Genomic DNA, 20,332 nt, shown 5'->3' on the forward strand with positions numbered 1-20,332 from the left:
AATGCTAGCTTGAGCTGACAAAAATATCGATTAAATGATATAATCACGTAATCACAAGAAAGATATTTATTTAACCAAATATTTCGGTCTGGAAATAGCAGACCATCGTCAGTGGTATTACAAGAACAGTTTAAAACTATTTCCAGACCAAAATATTTGATTAAATAAATATCTTTCTTGTGATTACGTGATTACATCATTCAGTCTTATGTCGCAAGTATCCTTGAAACAACAAATTCTTATCCTTCATGTGGAAAATGCTACCAAAATAACTGGTAAATTAGGAAAACTTTCAGTTATACAAGGTAGGTTACGAGCAAAGATTAATTTCTTAAAAAAGTGTCGCAACAACAAGATTATTCCCAATTTCGCTAAGATTAAAGAAACAATAAAGTCTCCTGGAGCTCATAATATTTACCGGAACACTAGTTTATCTCTAATCCGTAATCAACTTAAAGCTGCTAAACGTGACCTTGCTATTCACAGTCATCAGATTTCTGATTTGCGCACCTATATATCCACAAATTTGGATCCACATCTTTCTCACATAGTTCTAAATGTGGCTAAACGTTCTACTCAATGTGCTTATAATAAACTAAGTCAACATCTTAATCGTAAATATGAAGCTCTTTCGTCTAGACAATCCAAGCCATTCATAACTCCAGATAATTGGATTGTAAATATATCCGGACGTCCTTTGACTAAAAGCGAAACTCTCATCCTGTCAAAAGGACATGATTTTTCTATTGTTCCAAATAAAATACCATATCTAGATTTCCTAGTTAATATTGAAAGGAATCTTAATCATCTAACCAGTGATAAAGCTAATGCTCTTCGCCTAGAAGTCACTTCGTTTCTACTTAAGGCAAAACTTCCTCCTTCCAACATATCTCCTTCTGAAATGAAATCTTTACAGTCTTTGAGAAAAAATAATCACCTCATTATCACTAAAGCTGACAAGGGAAAAGCAACAGTAGTTATGGACTCAGCAAATTACAGAAGAAAACTTTCTCTTTTGCTTAGAGATTGCTCCACATATCAAGAAATTGATTATAATCCAACCAACAGACAACTAAAGAAATTAAATTCTCTCCTTGATGAAGTCATCAGTTTGGATAAAGACACAATTGAAAGACTTAAAACTCATTTTGCAAGACCTCCTAGATTTTATGGCCTTCCAAAAATCCATAAGATTGACTATCCTCTTCGTCCAATAGTAGATTGTATTGATTCTCCTACTTACCGTATAGCCAAATATCTAGCTAGATTATTGAAATCTTACATTGGCAACTCTAATTCTTTTTTAAAAAACTCTTCAGATTTCTTAGAAAAATTAAAAAATGTCTCATTACAACCTACAGATCTTATGGTTAGTTTTGATATAGAATCTTTATATACCAATGTACCTCTCAAGGAAACTTTAAAATTACTTGCTGACATCTTTCCTCAAGATATTATAAAACTATTCGATTTCGTAATACATTCTGGATATTTCGTATGTTGAAACAAATTTTATAGCCAAGTAGAAGGAACGGCCATGGGAAGTCCTCTTTCTCCGGCTTTAGCCAACTTTTATTTAGAACATTTAGAAAAAGTCCTCTTCGCATCTATTTTCCTCAACCATCTTTTTGGGTAAGATATATAGATGACATATTTACTATTTGGCCTCACAGCAAAAACGCTTTACCTTCCTTTTTAAACAGTATTAATTCCTTGCATCATCGCATAAAGTTTACTATGGAATTAGAAGAAAACAACCAGTTATCTTTTTTAGACGTTCTCCTCATCCGATCACCTGCAAATATTCTTACAACTACTGTATACAGGAAACCAACATTCACAGGTCGTTATATTCTTAAAGAATCAGCCCATCATCCATGTCAAAAAACAGGAATTATAAAATGCCTCATCAGAAGAGCCAAAACTAATTGTTCTACTTTTGATTATCTACAGAAAGAACTTGCTACTATCCAACAACACATGAAACTCAATGGCTTTTCTGAAAAAAGCACTCAACGTCTTCTCAATTCTTATAATCCTCCACAAAACAACAAAGTTTCAATACGTTGATTACCTGTTCCTTATATCTCCGGTATTTCAGAACCTATCGCAAGAATTTTAAAGAAATATGATTTAACAACTACGTATTCACCTATTAATAAATTGTCTTCTCATTTTCCTTCTCCTAAAGACAAACGCTCAACTTTATCTCTTCCTGGAGTTTATCAGATTCTGTGCAACTGTGATCTCTCTTATTTTGGACAAACTGGACGTTCTCTTGAAAAAAGAATCCAAGAACATCAATCATCCATTCTTCACAACAAACCTGAAAAGTCTGGATTGGCTCAACACGGGATTGAAACTGACCACAGCATCCTTTGGTCCAGGACTTGCCTCTTACATAGATCCTGTTATAGGTTCAAACGTTTGTTCAAGGAAACCTTGCTCCATCGCCCCAACCTGAATCGTAATGACTGTAAATCTATATCAAAAATTAATGAGTTATCAAGATTACTCATAATTTTTTTTTTTTTTTTTTTTTTTTAGCAAATTCAATCATGTTTCTACTTCAAAATATTCTGTTTCATACTTAGTGATATAACATCACGCGGCGTGTTCTAATTTTAACGATCTATTGTTAGTATTCTAGCTTGTATTTTTTAAATGTTTTAGAATTTAAAAAATAAAACCTTTATTTTTTAAATTCTAGCTTGTATTTTGTAATACCACTGACGATGGTCTGCTATTTCCAGACCGAAATATTTGGTTAAATAAATATCTTTCTTGTGATTACGTGATTATATCATTCAGTCTTATGTCACAAGTATCCTTGAAACAACAAAAATATCGATTTGTAAATAATTTTAGTCAGTAAATTATTTATTTACATTCCAGTTTAACATACAGTATATGCCAATGTATAATATGATATCTGAAGTTAAAAAAAAAATTGCTGAAACATGGGATCATCTTGTACTTTGGATATAAAATCTGAACCTTTGAATTCGGCAGTGGAAAACAATGTCAAGCAGTCATCTAGCTTCTGCAATAACATGTTGTCTAGCTGTGCTATGTTATATGCATTTGTGGTATTCTAATAAGCTTTTGGCATGTTGATACTGTTCTATTAGCATATTAATATATTTTGTATATAAATATTTGTATTTAATAAATATATTCAGTAAGATAAGAATTTACTTTTAATTATTATTATTATTATTTTTTTTTTTTTTTAATTTTTTAAAATCATAATGAAACTTGAGTGGCATGATCACATAAATTACAATCTATGGAACTGAAGACTGCTATAAATGTAACAAACAATTTTACTGATTGTCTTGTACAAAAACACATCATTCATAAACTGCAGTAAAGAAAATGCCTGTTGTGATTTCTGTGTCTACATTAAAGTAAAAGCAATGCATAAGAAGCCGTCAGCAGAAAGTGTAAAATTTGTGGTTGTCTTATATGGAGAGCATAGTGCAAAATAAACATTTCGAAAAGAGACTTTAGGGTTGTCTTATATCTCCAGTCACCTTGTATGCCAGCATATACAGTAGTTTTTTTTTGTTCCTGAAACTTTGAACATTATTCCAATCAAAACAGTTGGTCTGGAGTTTTATTGAAGAGCTTGATGGGAACGAACTTCCATGGGGCCAGAACTGATCTACTTGTTCTATGCAGTGGAATTTTAGGAGGACACTGTATTATGATCTGACATGCTGACCTCAAGATGTTTGATCTGAATTTCATTTATGAGAGAAGAGCAGATATAAATTTGATCAAGCTAACAAGTCGTACCTTTATTCATGTAAGTGTACAAAGTTTAAGACTGAGAATAATCCATACATTTACTATTTGAGCATTGTCGAGACATATTGTTAATTATGCACATCCTGCTTTTCCACTTCTTAATTCACCTCCTGTTTTGTCTAATATGGGATTTGCCATACATTTCTAGTCTGTGACTGTTGTAGTATTGTTTGCACTATACAGGTATGGCTGCACATAAAGAATTGTCATCTAACTGTTCTATTGGAAGGAGCATATGCATTTATAAACCTTATCAGATGCTCTCAGTATTTCCAGTCTCTCTCTGGATTCATGCTTAATGATTACAGGAAGATCCAAGGAGTCAGTCAAGCAAGAATAAAAATTTCTACCCTAGCCTTATTAGGCATTCCAAAGTGTGAAGAACTGTGTAGCAGTAATAGCTGTAACTGTTATTTTCAACACGCTAAAAACATTTGTGATCAGTAGGATGTTTGTGTATCAGACTATAAACCATTATAACAATACGGATTACATATCTGACTGCCAAAGAACAGGTCGACCAAGCTGTGTTAGGAGGACGCAACAGCTTGTGAGGGTTGTGAAAGGACGCCTCCACCATAATCCTGTGAGAATGCAGAATTGCGAGAGATGAACATTTCACAGAGAACAATGTTACTTGTACTAACTGATGACCTGGGGGCAAGAGCCTATCATCATTCTACTGGAAACTTTCTAACACTACAACTTATACTATAGAGGGTTATAAAATCAAAGACACTGCTCCAGCAGTACATGAACGATCTCCATAGATAAGAAGATTTTCATTCACTGAAGAGTTGTTTAAAAACAACTGACAAAACTATTGGTATAAGATCCAGATGGGTCAATCACACAGCATGTGCCATAGCACCCAGGATTCAGAGATGGTCATCATCCCATGTCAGTGATAGTTTGTGGTGGTGGTGGGGGTGATGAACCAGTTGGATATCAATTTTGGTGGAGATTTTGACCCTTTCTGCAAGAAGGGGATCAAAATCTCCACCAAAGTTTATCAAGACACTTTGCTGTGAAACCTGTGGTATGGGCCCTTAATGACACCTTGTTTTACGATAGGCAGTCGACCTTCCAACATGAATCAACCCTGCACACATCACCCTCTGATTGGTCATCTATAAGTCCCAGTCTGAATCCATTGAACTTTAAATTGTCATCAGAGCTTGAGAGAAAGAGTAGCCTGCAAGAAATGATTCTTTAGCATCACCAGCCTGAAGGTGGATTTGGAGCAAGCAGTGGCATAGTTTCTGTTGGATGTTGTGTGTGTGTGTGTGTGTGTGTGTGTGTGTGTGTGCTGCCATCAGTATGTGGTCTCACAGACTTCTGGCTTGCATGAAGGCAAAAGGAGGAAATTTTAAACATTGAGTGCTGCTATATGCACGTCATGTGTGGTTTGTACGTCCTGAAAGCTGTAAATGATTTATTTAATAATTTACTCAATAATTTACTTATCGCTAGGCTAGTTATATTTTTATATCTGCAGAAATATGTTAGGTTGTGGAATCATCATACATTTAAAAAGAGAATGCAGAAGTCAGAGGACATGTTTGGTGATGTATAGCTAAGTGTAGGTAGGTAAGTCTTTAGATTTGAAATAAATCTGATGTGTTCTTTAGTTTGTGAAAGAGCAGTTGTGTGTTCTGCATCATGTAAATTTTTTGTCAGCTTTTTTGCAGTTGTTTGCAATTATATAAGTTTCATGATTGCTATTCTTGATTTATAAGCTGGTTATTATTATTTTTTTTTATGTAGATGGTATAATCGATACTTAGATAACTTTGCATCGGTATACACTATTGTTTTTTCTTGATCTCTTTATCAATATGAGATGGTTGTTTCTCAAAGTCTGTGAACTCTGCCAAGTCTGAAAAGTCTTCATTTGATATTCACCAATCTTTTGTATCTTTACATTTTTTACTACTTCCTTCCTTCCTTTTGGATTTTGTTCCTTTTTTAACTTTGTCTTTTAGTTTATTCTGCTTTTTCCTCAAGTTTTTAAATTTATCTTTTCTTTTGATGATCTTGTCTAGACTAAATTATCTCAGATCTGTTATTTACTCTTTTGTTTCCTCTTCTCTGATTTCTTCTTCAATAAGTGTTTCATTTGTTTGTATTTGATCTTCTATTTATTCAGTTGTTACAGTGATTTTCACTGTTAGTTACCACTGATGGTCTTTCAGTGGTCGACAAGGAAGATGTGTAAAATAAAGTCGATTGCACCATTATGTTATTTTAGGTTAGTTTTTATGCTAATTATTTTCTTCAATATCAATGTCTATATCAGCTGCTGTGCCTTTGTATTATTTTTTCTCTTTTGTCATTATCCTTCCTATGTTTACCTTAACTTCAAACCCTCTGTTAAGTACTCCTTACCTTATTCTAATCTAATCCAATTAACTTAGTCCCTGCCTGTTAGCGCTGTTAGTGAAAGTGCCTCTGGAATAGGCAACTCACAGTTATAGTTAACTATCTCTCTCTTGCTATCTAACTCAAGAAAAATTTATATTGTTTTTTGACTGTGCCATCCTGAATTAATTTTATAGCATGAAAAGATTAGTTAAAACACTTATAGAATAGATCACTTACAAAAATAATTTCTTAAATAGTCAGTCGTGGCAATTTCTCTAAGTTAAGCACACAGGTTCGGTTGTTTTTATGAGACAGTGCATTGGTCAAAGATCAGGCAATAATTTTAAGCAAACAAAACATGTTTATTTTACTATAAGCAACTATACAATATAATATACAATTGAACAATTTCACTCTGATGCCTATCTTAAGTTCATTTGGTAACCTTACAAATTGGACCTGCTATTCACAACACTTAAATAGCTTGCTTCACAAAATCTAGGCAGTTATCTGGCTGTTACAATTTACATCATTGGTTAACATTCTTCCTAATATATAGTAGTTAACTTTCAGCCTCAATTATCTCTTATAGTGACTATACAATTATTTTTCAGAGGTACGTTCAGTGGACATACAATTCTTAATCATTACCTCAGCATTAATACAATAGAATCTACTCAAAGATTCGCAGAAACATATACAGTCCTACCAGCTTTGAAGATTTGTGGCAGTCCTGCTGACTGCTTTCCTCCATTCTATATACTAGCCTTTACTGAATGGCTTTTGGCGGTCGTCCTGCTGTAGTCCTCTTCTGGGAACTGTGGCATAGCTCACCGTCAGTTCTGGATCTACTGTAAGCAGCGTGTATCTAGTCGCACATGGCACGTTCCGTTACTGAAAATACATCTCCGAAGAATAATCTACCTCTCCTGGTTTCCCCGTGCCTAATGGTCACACTCCAACGAAATCTTGGAAGTCCAAGTGGGCCAACGAACTGCAGCAAGACGAGAAAAACTCCACATCTCCTTTTATTTAGAGGTTCTCAAGACCTCTTTTATATGACTCCGAAGTTCCTTATTTTGGGGTCGGAGATCCCCAGAATCTTCTGTAAATAACTGACGTGACTGATGTCCTGATCTTCACTACTCTTTATGGTTCGTCCCAGCTTTACATCATCTGCGAACAACTGAATATCTCCATCCAAATCTTCACCAATATCATTAATATATAAGTCAAACAGCAATAGCCCTAAAACAGACCCTCCCTCCCCCGAGGCACACCACTAGTAACTCTCCTTTTCCTGAATATCGCTCCCTCATACACAACTTTTTGATACCTATCAAATAGCCAGTCTCCAATCCAATGCACCAATCTAATATCCAACCCCATCCGCTCTAGTTTGACTATCAACTTATCATGTGGTAATCTATCAAAAGCCTTTGCAAAATCTAAGTTATTACTGTGTATCCTTCTCCTCTGTCCAAGGAAGCAGTCACCTGTAATAAGTAAGTAGATTACTAAAGCATGACCTCTCTTTAGCAAATCCATGCTGTCCATCAAAGATGTTGTCAACCCAATTTTGGATCCTAGTTCTCACAGGCTTCTCCAACAACTTAACTACAACACCTGACACACAGATAGGCCTATAGTTTGATGCTTGAGTTCTATCACCTCCTTTATGAAGTGGCACAATCTTGCCCTCCTTCCACTCCTTAGGAACTTGACCCAGTGCAAGACTCGTATTAAAAAAAATATGTCAAGGCTGGCGTCAACTCCCTGGCACATTCCTTCAGAATACGTGGTGATATATTATCAAGTCCCACAGCCTTATTTATATCTAGTTTGTTCAACTCCCCATATACCTCTTGCTCACTTACAGCCAGTCTCTCTTCCCCATCATCAGCTATTCTCAATCTCTCCATGCAGTCACATTCACAAGATTGAAAGACCTTTATGAACTGTTCATTAAGTATCTCCACCATGCCTTCCACAACAGCTGTCTTTATACCATTTTCTCCAATCAATGTCATTCTTTCTTATGCTGGCTACATATTTTCTTTTTGGTTTCATTAGCTAACTGCTGTTCATACCTCATAATTCCAACCAAATCACCTGCCTTGCCTGGTCTTTGTAGTCCTCATGAAATTGGTTATTTCCACTTCTCTTATGCTGCCTCCATAATGCCCCTTTTCTCTGTATTGCATGCTTAATCTCTTTATTCATTATTTTAACACCTATCTTATTTAACCTTCTCACCCATGGAATACATTTAGACATTGCATCTGCTAGATAGTTATTGAAAATCCCCCAAGCTGCATCTGTTTTCCAGCTAACTCATTCTATGCTACACCCACAAGCTGTCTCCTGAACTCTTCATAATCACCCCCCCCCACCTTTATAGTTTCACATATTACCTTTTCTTACAGAGAATATGTTAAAAACTTATCTTCGTACAAGACAACTAACTAACCTACAGTTGAGAAATCCTTATAAATGTTTCTTGCATCCTGGTTTTCAAATAGGACAGTTGCATATGATTAGAACACTGTTCACACTACTGCCAACCACCCAGGTAATCACCTCATGGTCACTCTCGCCAATTGGTGGGTGATTTGACACCTCATTTATAATTACATCCTCTGATGAGATGACCAAATCCAAGACCCTCAATCCTTGTGTGCCCTCTGTTACATACTGTCTGAGGTAGTTATCCCTCAGAAACTCAAGAAACCCATTTTCTCTACTTCCAGTTGCTATCTCATCATTCCAGTCTATATTGCCATAATTAAAATCACCCATAATGATTACTCTTTTCTTATTTACTTGGCTAATTTGATTATAAATTTCATAGTCGCTACCATGCACATTACCTGGTCTATAACAACATCCAGCCAAGCACAGGAATACCTTGTATAGTGTGGTTAATTGGTTCCAAGAAGCGTCTGCACTATGCAAAACTGTGTTGTTCAAAGTCTGTTTATAAAGGTTTTCAATTTAATTTGTTTATTACAAAAATTTAGGATAATAAAAATGTTTAAAAATGAAAAAAAAATTTTTATCAACTAAATAACAAATAAAATCCTTTTAAACTGATATAAAAGTTGTAGAAAACAAAACAAATATTGCTTCAATTTTAGCATACAGTAATTTACTTTTTACTAAAGTAATCTTTTAGTGTTCGTTGAACCATCCTTGTCTTTGTCTCTTCAAGTACTAGATCTTTGTAGCATTTGATGAATTATCATTTGACTCAAAGGAATATTTTTCTGATTACAGTCTTCAATCCAAATCATTAGAAGGCGTTCCATATTTTCCATTGTAGAAGATCGATTTCTCATGATCACTTTTGAGATATAAGAAGCGGTGCTCATTCCATGTTGTTTAATCTTTTCTTTGCTCAGAATAATTGTTCATACAGATGACTCATTCATTGAATTCTCACATGCTATTTTAGCAAATGAAGCACCATTCTCATGACATTTTATAATTTCAAATTTCTTTTCTAATGTCAACCACTTGACATTAGAGAAGAGACTTCTCTAATGTCAAGTGGTTGACATTAGAGAAAAATCCTTTTTTTTGTTACTCCAACAGTGTCTTCTTTGTTTTGTCTCTTTTACTCATACTTAAATAATAAAAAAATATTAAATACTAATATTAACGTAAATAATAAAATGCCGGGGGGGGGAAGAACGTGTCTATGTGAGAGCCAATCGAATTCACTACTGTATAAACGTGGCTCTCGACTGTCACTTGCGGTGCCCGGGAGTTGCCGGTCAGTGTTGACAATGTGTAGTGTAATAATGATAAGTGTAATAATAAAAACCGCGCTATACAAGGTATTCCTGTATTTCATTCCATTCACACCATACTGGCCTCAAAAACCACTGGCACTATTTCTCTCTTGCATTTCTGCTTTGTATAGACATAACTCTTTCTCTATCATTAATAGCACTCCCCCCTCCCATATTATCCCTTCTATCCTTACGAAACACATCATACCCTTCCATCTCTATTTCTGTCAGGATGTCGTCCTTGTCTACCATGTCTCGCTTATTCCAACAATTTTTGGGTGAATAGACTCAATTAGTGCAACCATTTCATCTGCATTGTTTGTTACACTTCTAGCATTTTTATACAAACACAACAGCTCCCTCGATCTACAGCTAGTTCCACCGATACCAGTCATTCGATGTGATCTCGCCATTCTCGACTGGGGCCATTTCCCTTTCCTGCTTATTTATTTTAGAACTCTCTTCAATTCCAACTGTTTCCTCTTGATCCCAGGTCATCCCATCCCATTCCTTTCCTGTCTACACATGCTCTCACATCCTCTTGGATATCCCAGTTTAATGTGCAAAATCTACAGTAATGCACTTCGGGCTGTGAGGAGAATTGCAAGCTTTGTATTATATTGATAGGATTACAATATAGGAAATTGAGACTACGGATTTCAGAATGATGTGGGGCATTGAAGTTCAGAGGACACCACAGAACTGGGAAAAATGGTTCAAAGAATCACTTGTATATTAAGCTATATGTTGACAGTGATTAAGATAATTATCCCTCTTTTTAAGGCTTTGATATAACCACATCTGGACTGCACAGATTTGGTCACCTTGGTTTGAGTGACTAAAATGGTGATTGGTCTATAGAATATGATTGTGATTTGTGGATTACAAAGTTTGGCTCACAAGCAGAGAAGAAGGATTATGATAGAAATGTGTTACTCAAAGGAATAGATGCTAAAGAAATTTTCCAATACATGGATGGAAGAGAACAAGGTGAAACCCTTGGAGTGTGAAGACTAAATGTTTTTCTTTGAATGGGCATGAGTTCTTTATCCACAAATGAGTAGACGTCCTTTGATAAGTCTTCCACCTCCATGGCGATGATCCCCTGTAATAATAATTATACCGGAATTGTTGAAGGCATAATAACGTGCTGGAATATGAATAAGAGACTCTCTATAACATCCTATTCTAAGTGGGAGAGAGGATTCAGAGGTGAGTGACTAAAATGGTGACTGGTCTGGAGTAAGATTGTGGTTTGCAATATGTTAAAAACTTATCTTTGTACAAGACAACTAACTAACCTACAGTTGAGAAATCCTTATAAACGTTTCTTGCATCCTAGATAGGATTGAAATCCCCGTTGTTTTCAAATAGGACAGTTGCATATGATTAGAGCGCTGTCAGGTAACTTATCATTTCATAGACTTTATTTATGATAGAGTAGTTACTTCTTCACCATGGCTTATGTCATCTCAGTGTTTGTGTTTTTCTGGCCAGTTTGTCAGGTGTACATGGTTAAAAACTTTTTTTATCTTCATACAAGACCAGCAAACTCACCTACAGTTAAGAAATCCTTATAAATGTCCCTTTCATCTTAGATAGAATTGAAATCCTTCTGTTTCCAAACTGAAGGACATTTGCATCTAATTAGAGCACTGTTCGAAACATTGTATATGTTAAGTTGACAATGAACTACTTGAAACCTATGTTGTAGAATATTAAGCTCATGGATAACTGTAGAATACTAGCATTAGAAGCCTGAATAACATTAGAATTGTTATTCAGGACAAAAGAAAGGAATGAGAATAGACGAGTATATTTTCTCACTAGCATCCTAATTATAATATTATAATATTGTATTTCCACTAAATTATTTCAGGAAATTACAACGTACTAGGATATACATTAAAATAAATTTTAATATATTTCTATATTTCGGCAACGTCACGCTGCCATTTTCAAGAACTTAGGTACAAAATATGTGCACGCAGGCACAGCACAAACAATAAATGAGTAAGAAGAATGAAGCTAATATTTCTCCTAAAGTCCTGATGGTGCCCTCTAGTGGGCGATGTTGGTATTCTTGGGCGATTGGGCTGTCAAACAATAAATGAGTAAGAAGAATGAAGCTAATATTTCTCCTAAAGTCCTGATGGTGCCCTCTAGTGGGCGATGTTGGTATTCTTGGGCGATTGGGCTGCAATCGCCCAAGAATACCAACATCGCCCACTAGAGGGCACCATCAGGACTTTAGGAGAAATATTAGCTTCATTCTTCTTACTCATTTATTGTTTGTTGTATATCCTAGTACGTTGTAATTTCCTGAAATAATTTAGTGAAAATGCATAACCAACGTCTAAGCCTTTCCACGAGAATATTGTATTTCAATATTAGTAATAAGAAAGAGGGAGAAAAATAGCTTGAAAGTTTTGTACTTGATAATTGTCAACGAAGATTTACAAACAATAATAAGCATTTTAATGAGCCCTCTAAAAAGAAATGTGCCCAGAAATGTAGAGCACTGATGTATAAATAAACATTTGATGAAGCAAAAAATTTTGTTTTTTATTCAAAATTTTCAGTCTGTTGTAACAAATTATTTAGATATTAATGAAATGGATTTACTCTGTATCCATTTTAGCTTTATCACCAACTCCATCAACTCAAATGTCTGTGTCAGTAACTGTTGGTTATGAGATTCCAGCACGACTTCGTACATTACACAATCTTGTGATCCAGTATGCTTCACAGGGTCGATATGAAGTAGCTGTACCTCTTTGCAAACAAGCATTAGAAGATCTAGAGAAGACAAGTGGGCGCGATCATCCGGATGTCGCTACAATGTTAAATATATTAGCATTGGTCTATAGGTAATTATTTTTTTGATTTTGTTTGGCATTGTTGCATATGTTGTATTGTTTCCCATCTATTTGCATCATATGGAGTAATATCATTGCTTAATTTGATTAATTATTAATCGCTTAATCACTTGTGAGAACAGTTTTCTTTCTTTCTTTTTTAATCTGAATCAGCCTCTTTATTGTATATATATATATATATATATATATATATATACATACATATACAGGTATCCCTTGCTTAACGCGGTTTTGTTCAACGTGGGATTTGATTAACGCGCCGAAATTAATTGCGGCAAGAGTTTTGATTAATGCACCTTTAACCCTTGCGGAGCTCGCAGCTGATCTGACAGATACATGCAAAATTGTTTAATATAAAGATTCTTACACAATTCAGTATATAGCTTGGAGGTCATGAGTAGCTGTGCATTCATATGTTACGAGTGATATTCCGCACTGTTTTTTTGCTGTCAGTTTTGGTTTAACACATGTTATGGAAAGGTTTGTTATATTTGACAGCAAATTGTATCTGAGAGACATACCGCAACCTCCGATGTTTAGATTTTTTTTTTTTTTTATTCTTTGTTCAATAATTTCTAGATTGTAACTGAAAATAAACAAACCATCATGCATTACTGAAATAGAGAGCCAAAGGCTTATTTATCATACATGTCCTCTAGGAGATGTGCTTTACATTATGGAAAATACTAAGGAAAGTGATCTGGAGCTTACTCCACCTTTACTACGAGTTGCCCATAAGGTTGCTTATGCTTGCATCCTGTTGGATTCTGAATATATAGAGATTTGAGTAATTAATATTTACTTCAGAATCCAACATGATCTTCCATCACATAAGCTAGACTTGTAATTATTATTTAATGTAAATCACTTGTTTATAAATTAATATTCATGTAACTACCTTTAAACTCTATTAATAATTAATTAATCAAGGATATATAATAATAGTGAAAAGACTCTGTATTAAAATATTATTAAGTTTATTTTATTTATTGCTATGTTAATATTATAAGAATTTGTATTCAACTGCATATTAATTGAAATGTAAATATTCCTTATTTGTTCCTATATGTAGAGGTATAACGTTGTGCAATGCCTCAGTTTTATTATATTTTGTTTTAGTTGTCATGGAGATGTATGTAAGATAGTGAGCGCAAGTTTAGAACAGAACGTGGCAGATCGGTATTGAAGGGCTGGAAAAGGATTTTAATAGAAATAGTGCACGAGAATAATTTCGTCGGGAAGAAGAGATATATAAGCGAAGAACAGACAAAATGATTCATTCGGGGGAATCAAAGTGAGATAACAGTGAGGAGAGAGGTAATAACGAGTCAGTCAAGAAACTCGCTAAGGTCTACTAGTCGAGGAGCGAGTTAGCTAGTAAGTTGCAGAACAACAAATTATGCAACGGAAGATAGCAAAGTAGCAACTGGATGACTAGCGATAATTTTGTTGGGATTTTGATTCAGGACTGACCTTTCAGGGACACACAGAAACTTGAAGAATAGCATGGAGTAACTAAGAGAATAAGTAGAGGCAGCAAGGTTAAATTTAAACGATAGCTGTGCTAAGAGATATAGTGCCTAAAAGATTAATTAAATGCTGGAAGAATAGGCAACTGTGCATAAAAACTTCAAGTTAAAGAATTACTGCATGTTACTTTAGTTCATGAGTTATTAGTAGAATACTGAATTGGTCAAGTGATGTCAAAGATAGTACAAGCATTTTGCTCCAAGCAAGAACCTTTAACTATGTGAATTGCGGCCATTAATTTATTCAGTTATTACTAAGAGGATTTGTTTTTAATAAGTTCTATTAATTGTTTTAAGTGAATACAGTTATAAAAGGTATCCGTATATAAGTAGATGAACAAGGAAATTTACCGGTAAGAATTAACCAACTTTGTTACTCCTATGCGGAGACGTGCGTGTTTCTTCCTAAAATATCCCTACATTAACAGTAACTTTTGCGGAGAATAGCTAGAGTATGGATTTAAGAGTGTATACTTGTGAAGAAGCATTGTCACCCTTATATTGTATTTGAAACTTAAGTAAATATGAGATATTATTGTAATTGGTTACTAAGGAACTTTATGACATTGAACTTTATCAAATAGTCAATTGAATTTTGTAAAAGCTGTATTTCAGACAACAGATTAACCATTGCCTGAAATTATATGACTATATTACCAAATGAGCCAAAATGTTTGTAATACCTTATTCAGTGATTTAAACTAAAGTGTATAATTTGTAAGCCTATATTAAATGTTTGTTTTGTTGATCTAAAGTTGTACTTTGCCTGAATCTCTTTTACTGCACCGTTCATAAAATAATCGAACCAAAGCGGGTGAATTAAATAAGTTAAATAAACTCGGCCTGTATACATAATAACAACACATGAAAGGGTAATAGTTGAGAGCTGGTTTTATTTTAATTCTTGGACTAATTTAGATATAGAGTGGCGCAGTCAATAAATACAAATTTTCTCTATATTTGGATTAGAAATCAACTAGCAACTTATTTTTTTGTTTAAGAACATCGTAGTGACAAATTGACGGATCCAAAGTATAGGTTAAGACGAAATAGGATCCAACAATCCTCTGAAACTTTTAGTTTCTACATATTCGGCATGAAACTCTTGTAGTTTCTATATTCGGCGATGAAATAATGTTGGATTCAATATCCACTTAATTGGTACCCCATCATGTATTATATTTGCAGTGTTTTTTCTTTGTTTTATTGCTTGTTTGCCGATGTCTGGAGAGTCATTTTGCTTGTTATTGTAGGATTTATGCCGATAAGAAAAAACTAAAACTGTTCAAATGACTCTTGATAACTTCTTTTGATAAAAAAAATTGCAGTAAATAATGAGGGTACAAGTATTTATTAAACATTTACTTTGCATTCATTTTTTATCTTTCCTAAAAGAGTACCATATAAAACGAATTGTTAATAATCGATCACAAATCGATCATGATTACAATAATCGATCATGGAGAAATTGTAATTTTTACCATTGATTATTAGATTTGATTAATGCGATTTTGATATACGCGGTAACATCAAGGGATTAATTAACTGTGTTAATCGAGGGATACCTGTGTATATATATATATTCATTTTTTGTTTTGTTTTGTTAAAGTTTAGGTAGCTAATTTTTAATGGCAGTCATCATTATAAATGATTCTAAATACATTTGCTTCTTTCCATTTCCATATGCATGAACATTTTTAGATGGGCAAATATCCCAACAAAGGAAATAATGTGTAGACCTTTTATGTATTTTTTTGGTTCATTGTGTAATGCCAGCCTGGCTGGCCAAGTGGTCAGCGTATCTGCTCTCCAGCCAAAAGGCTGCGGGTTCGAATCCCGTCATGGGCATGGATGCTTGAGATTATCTTTGGAAATACTAGTGGTGGTGGTGGTCAGCGGTAGATGCCGTGGTGTAGTTGTGGTCATTTTTGGTGGATTGAGTGGTGGAGACAGAGTTGTAGAGCAGGTGCCCTCCCTCGATGAATCTTTGGACTCCCTGGAGGTGTCTAATAATAATAATAATGCCTGAATTCTTTTAATCCAAATGTCTAGAAGTTGTGTTACACTCACATTGAGTTTTTAAAAAGAGTATAGATCTGGAAAATAGCTGCTGAGTACGATAGATATAAACAACAGTTAGCATTAACTAAGTTGTTCAACAGACATTGTAAAGCAAAAATTTATATTATGGCTAGCTAGGAAAAGATTAAACTGAAATGCTTTTGTAAATATGTAACAAAAAATTTAAACATAACAAACAAATTAAGCACATAACCAGCTCCTTGTGAATAATAATGACTGATCCAGTTGGAGTTGCAGAAGTATTTAATAAGTAATTTGTGTGTATCTGAATACTGGTCAGTTATAATAGAAAGCTTGAGTGATATTTACTTATTGACATAATAGAAAGATAAAATAACTGATATTTATTGATATTCTTTATTGCCTTGTCATTCCCCAAAAGGAGAGTAGGCTGAATTCTTTTAGCACAGACTTTTTTTTTTTTTTTTTTGGTAAGCAGCTGGTCTCCACTCTTAGTCATCACTGGTTTGGTTAAGTTCATATCTACCAACAATGGATGACAGGAGTTCAGCAGGCAAACTGCTACCTTCTTATGTTCCTGGTCCTAAATGATATTGCTTGAAATAGTGTAAGTTCTGTGATCAGTATTTTTTTTTAATTTTTTTAAATTGGGTTAAAAATCCAAGCTTCCATCAGAAAAAGTCCTATTTGTTTGTGCAAGGGATCAACTAACTCACGAACACTGCCTGAAAAAAGAGGCTTAGAAAAAGTTCCTTTACTTAGCAGCTAAAATTGAACATATTGGTCTAGTATTATAGAAATTACCACAGGTCTATCCAGTTAACTTTGTTGATATTTATTTCAGGTATATTGTCAGTACCAATTAATTACACAAGTTTGAAGATACGTAGATTTTGAATTGTCATGCAGTATTAGGCAGTTACAAATATACATTTATAAGCCAATTGAAAAATAGAAGGTGATAAATTTAGTTTAATCCTTTATCCCAGTGAGAGCAAACAAAGTTTGCACCTGAAAATATCTTTAGGACTGAATATAGTGTTGTGCTATCTTACCTGGGTAAGTAGTACAACACCAGGCAACTCGTAGCAAAGGTGGAGCAAGCTACCAACACTCCTATCCCAGTATCTCCCATAATGCAAAACACATCTCCTTGTGGATATGTATACTGTTATGCACTAAGGGATTGGCCACTACCCAGACTAGTTTCGACCTTTATTGAGGTCTCTTCAGTGGGAGCCAGGCCCAGAGTTGGAGATACCAGGCAGAAGCAGTAGCAAGGTCATCTTTACCTATAGGATTTGCAAAAGGTTTGCCACCTTTTTTTATTAAATTACTCTGGATTTAGAAAAAGATGTTGAAAGTTTATTTTTCACTAGGTTAGACTATGATAAATTTAGTTTAATCCTTTATCTCAGTGAGAGCAAACAAAGTTTGTGCCTGAAAATATCTTCAGGACTGAATATAGTGTTGTACTATCTTACCTGGGTAAGTAGTACAACACCAGGCAACTCGTAACCTGGTGTTGTACTACTTTTGTACTTTTGCATTATGGGAGATACTGGGATAGGAGTTTTGGTAACTTGCTCCACCTTTGCTACGAGTTGCCTGGTGTTGTACTACTTACCCAGATAAGATAGTACAACACTATATTCAGTCCTGAAGATATTTTCCGGCGCAACCTTTGTTTGCTCTCACTGAGATAAAGGATTAAACTAAATTTATCATAGTCTAACCTAGTGAAAAATAAACTTTCAATATCTTTCTCTAAATCCAGAGTAATTTAATAAAAAAAGGTGGCAAACCTTTTGCAAATCCTATAGGTAAAGATTACCTTGCTACTGCTTCTGCCTGGTATCTCCAACTCTGGGCCTGGCTCCCACTGAAGAGACCTCAATAAAGGTCGAAACTAGTCTGGGTAGTGGCCAATCCCTTAATGCATAACAGTATACATATCCACAAGGAGATATGTTTTGCATTATGGGAGATACTGGGATAGGAGTGTTGGTAGCTTGCTCCACCTTTGCTACGAGTTGCCTGGTGTTGTACTACTTACCCAGGTAAGATAGTACAACACTATATTCAGTCCTGAAGATATTTTCAGGCGCAAACTTTGTTTGCTCTCACTGGGATAAAGGATTAAACTAAATTTATCATAGTCTAAACTAGTGAAAAATAAACTTTCAACAAAAAATAGAAGGGACAAACACTAGATTTCATTACATTGTATTTGGTTTTGAAGATTACAATATATATTGCATTATAGAAAAAAAGAAAAAAAAAACCATTGTTTTTGCTTTGGTGACAGTGTTCATAGGCAGGTAAGTTCCAAAAGTCTTCTGTAGTAAAAATTACAGGATGGATATTCAGTTTGAAAATGATTAACATGAGAAACCTATTCTTTACTTTTTGATTTCTCAAGTAAGTTGTGTGGTATAGAGATCAGAATGTGGGTAACAAATTCCAACTTACAATGAATAAGTTGTGCCAAACAGAATTTTTAATATACTGATATTTCTAAAGCCTGTAGTGTTTTCTGTATGTAAAGGCCAAAGGGCCTTATCATGTATGTGCAAATGAAAATTGAAATAATTTTCCAAAGTAATTGCTACTAATGGTATGATCTGCACTTTTGTATTTGTAGGAAGTTTTGTCTCTCAGTAAAGAAGAAAACACTGTGTTTATCATGGTTTAGTCTTAAGACCATTTGATTACATTTGATAGCACCTTTTGCTCAGATTATCATTATTCTGCATTGTATATTGCATTATCAGTTGACTCTGTGATGTATAAAAAAAAGTTTAAGGTCATCAGCAGAAAGGAGGCATTGAATATTATGAAGGGGGAGAAAAGAGAGAAAGGAAAAATCATTAATAAGGAAAAAAAAAAGTGACCAAGGTGAACACTGAGGAATCTCAGATTGCACATTAAGATTTCAGATGAGTTGATTTGACAGCTGTTACCTAATCAAATAGAAAAGTAAGGGACCAAATTGGATGAATATGAAGATGGTGATATGGATAGGAAGGCGGCTGGTGGAAACATACAAATGAGTAGTATATGGAGGAACAGAATCAGGTAACTAGTGGTGTGTCATGAGGCTCTGTATTCCACCACTGTTTAATTTGTACTTGAATGCTATAGAAGTGATTTGAAAGGAAATATTCAGTTGTGTGACAGTGATGCAAAATTGAATAATGCAATAGTTAATCAAGGTTAGAACTTTCATGATGATTTAACAGTTCACACTGGGGCATTCAAAAAAACTCTCATCTGACCATCCAGATGGCAAAGGTTTGCCATCTGGCAGGTCAAGAGAATACACCTTGCTCTGCCACAACTTCCTCTTTTTGCATCAGTGGATGCACCACATATTGTGGCATGGTCTTTGACTGTAACCACATCTGCTTAGGTGTGTGTGGGGGGGAGAAATGAATATGTTCATTTAGGATATATTAGAAAATAATAATTAAGGAGAATACAAAAAAAAATTAATTAAAATAAAATAAAAAATAACTTTATTTTATTATTACATTTATGAGGAGATGGAAAAGGATTTGTTTGTGAAATATAAATAACTAACCAATAATAAATTATATAGAAATGATTTGAAGGGAAATATTCAGTTGTGTGCCAGTGATGCAAAATTGGATAATGCAATAGTTAATCAAGGTGATGTATAGATCTTTCAGGATGATTTAATAAGTTCAAGTAGGCTCAAATACATAAACATTGTTAAAAAAAAAAAATAGAGTTTAAAATCAAGAACTAAACATTGGCGATGCAATGAAAAACCCTAAAGAAAACTGGATTGATTTAGCCAGAGAGGCTTGTTGTGAGGTAATCTGCAAGAATAGAAAAATCAAAACTTCACGGTGGACTCAGGAAGTTAAAAGAGGCAGTCAAAGAA

The 20,332-nt window shown here is 34.4% G+C and overlaps 1 protein-coding gene across 4 annotated transcripts in view; it reads left to right on the forward strand.

Moving 5' to 3' along the window:
* Positions 1-20,332, forward strand: part of LOC150101606 (kinesin light chain-like) — a 465,700-nt gene that overhangs the window by 144,600 nt on the left and 300,768 nt on the right. For all 4 annotated transcript variants that reach the window (XM_090400088.1, XM_090400087.1, XM_090400086.1 and 1 more), the window contains exon 5: positions 12,613-12,841. In XM_090400088.1, coding sequence (XP_090256214.1) covers positions 12,613-12,841 — 229 coding nt within the window. The remainder of the gene's footprint in view (positions 1-12,612; positions 12,842-20,332) is intronic.

Source organism: Typopeltis vanoorti, chromosome 11, assembly GCF_054136105.1.
Source record: "Typopeltis vanoorti isolate ZY-2024b chromosome 11, IOZ_Tvanoo_1.0, whole genome shotgun sequence".
Lineage (NCBI taxonomy): Eukaryota > Metazoa > Arthropoda > Arachnida > Uropygi > Thelyphonidae > Typopeltis > Typopeltis vanoorti.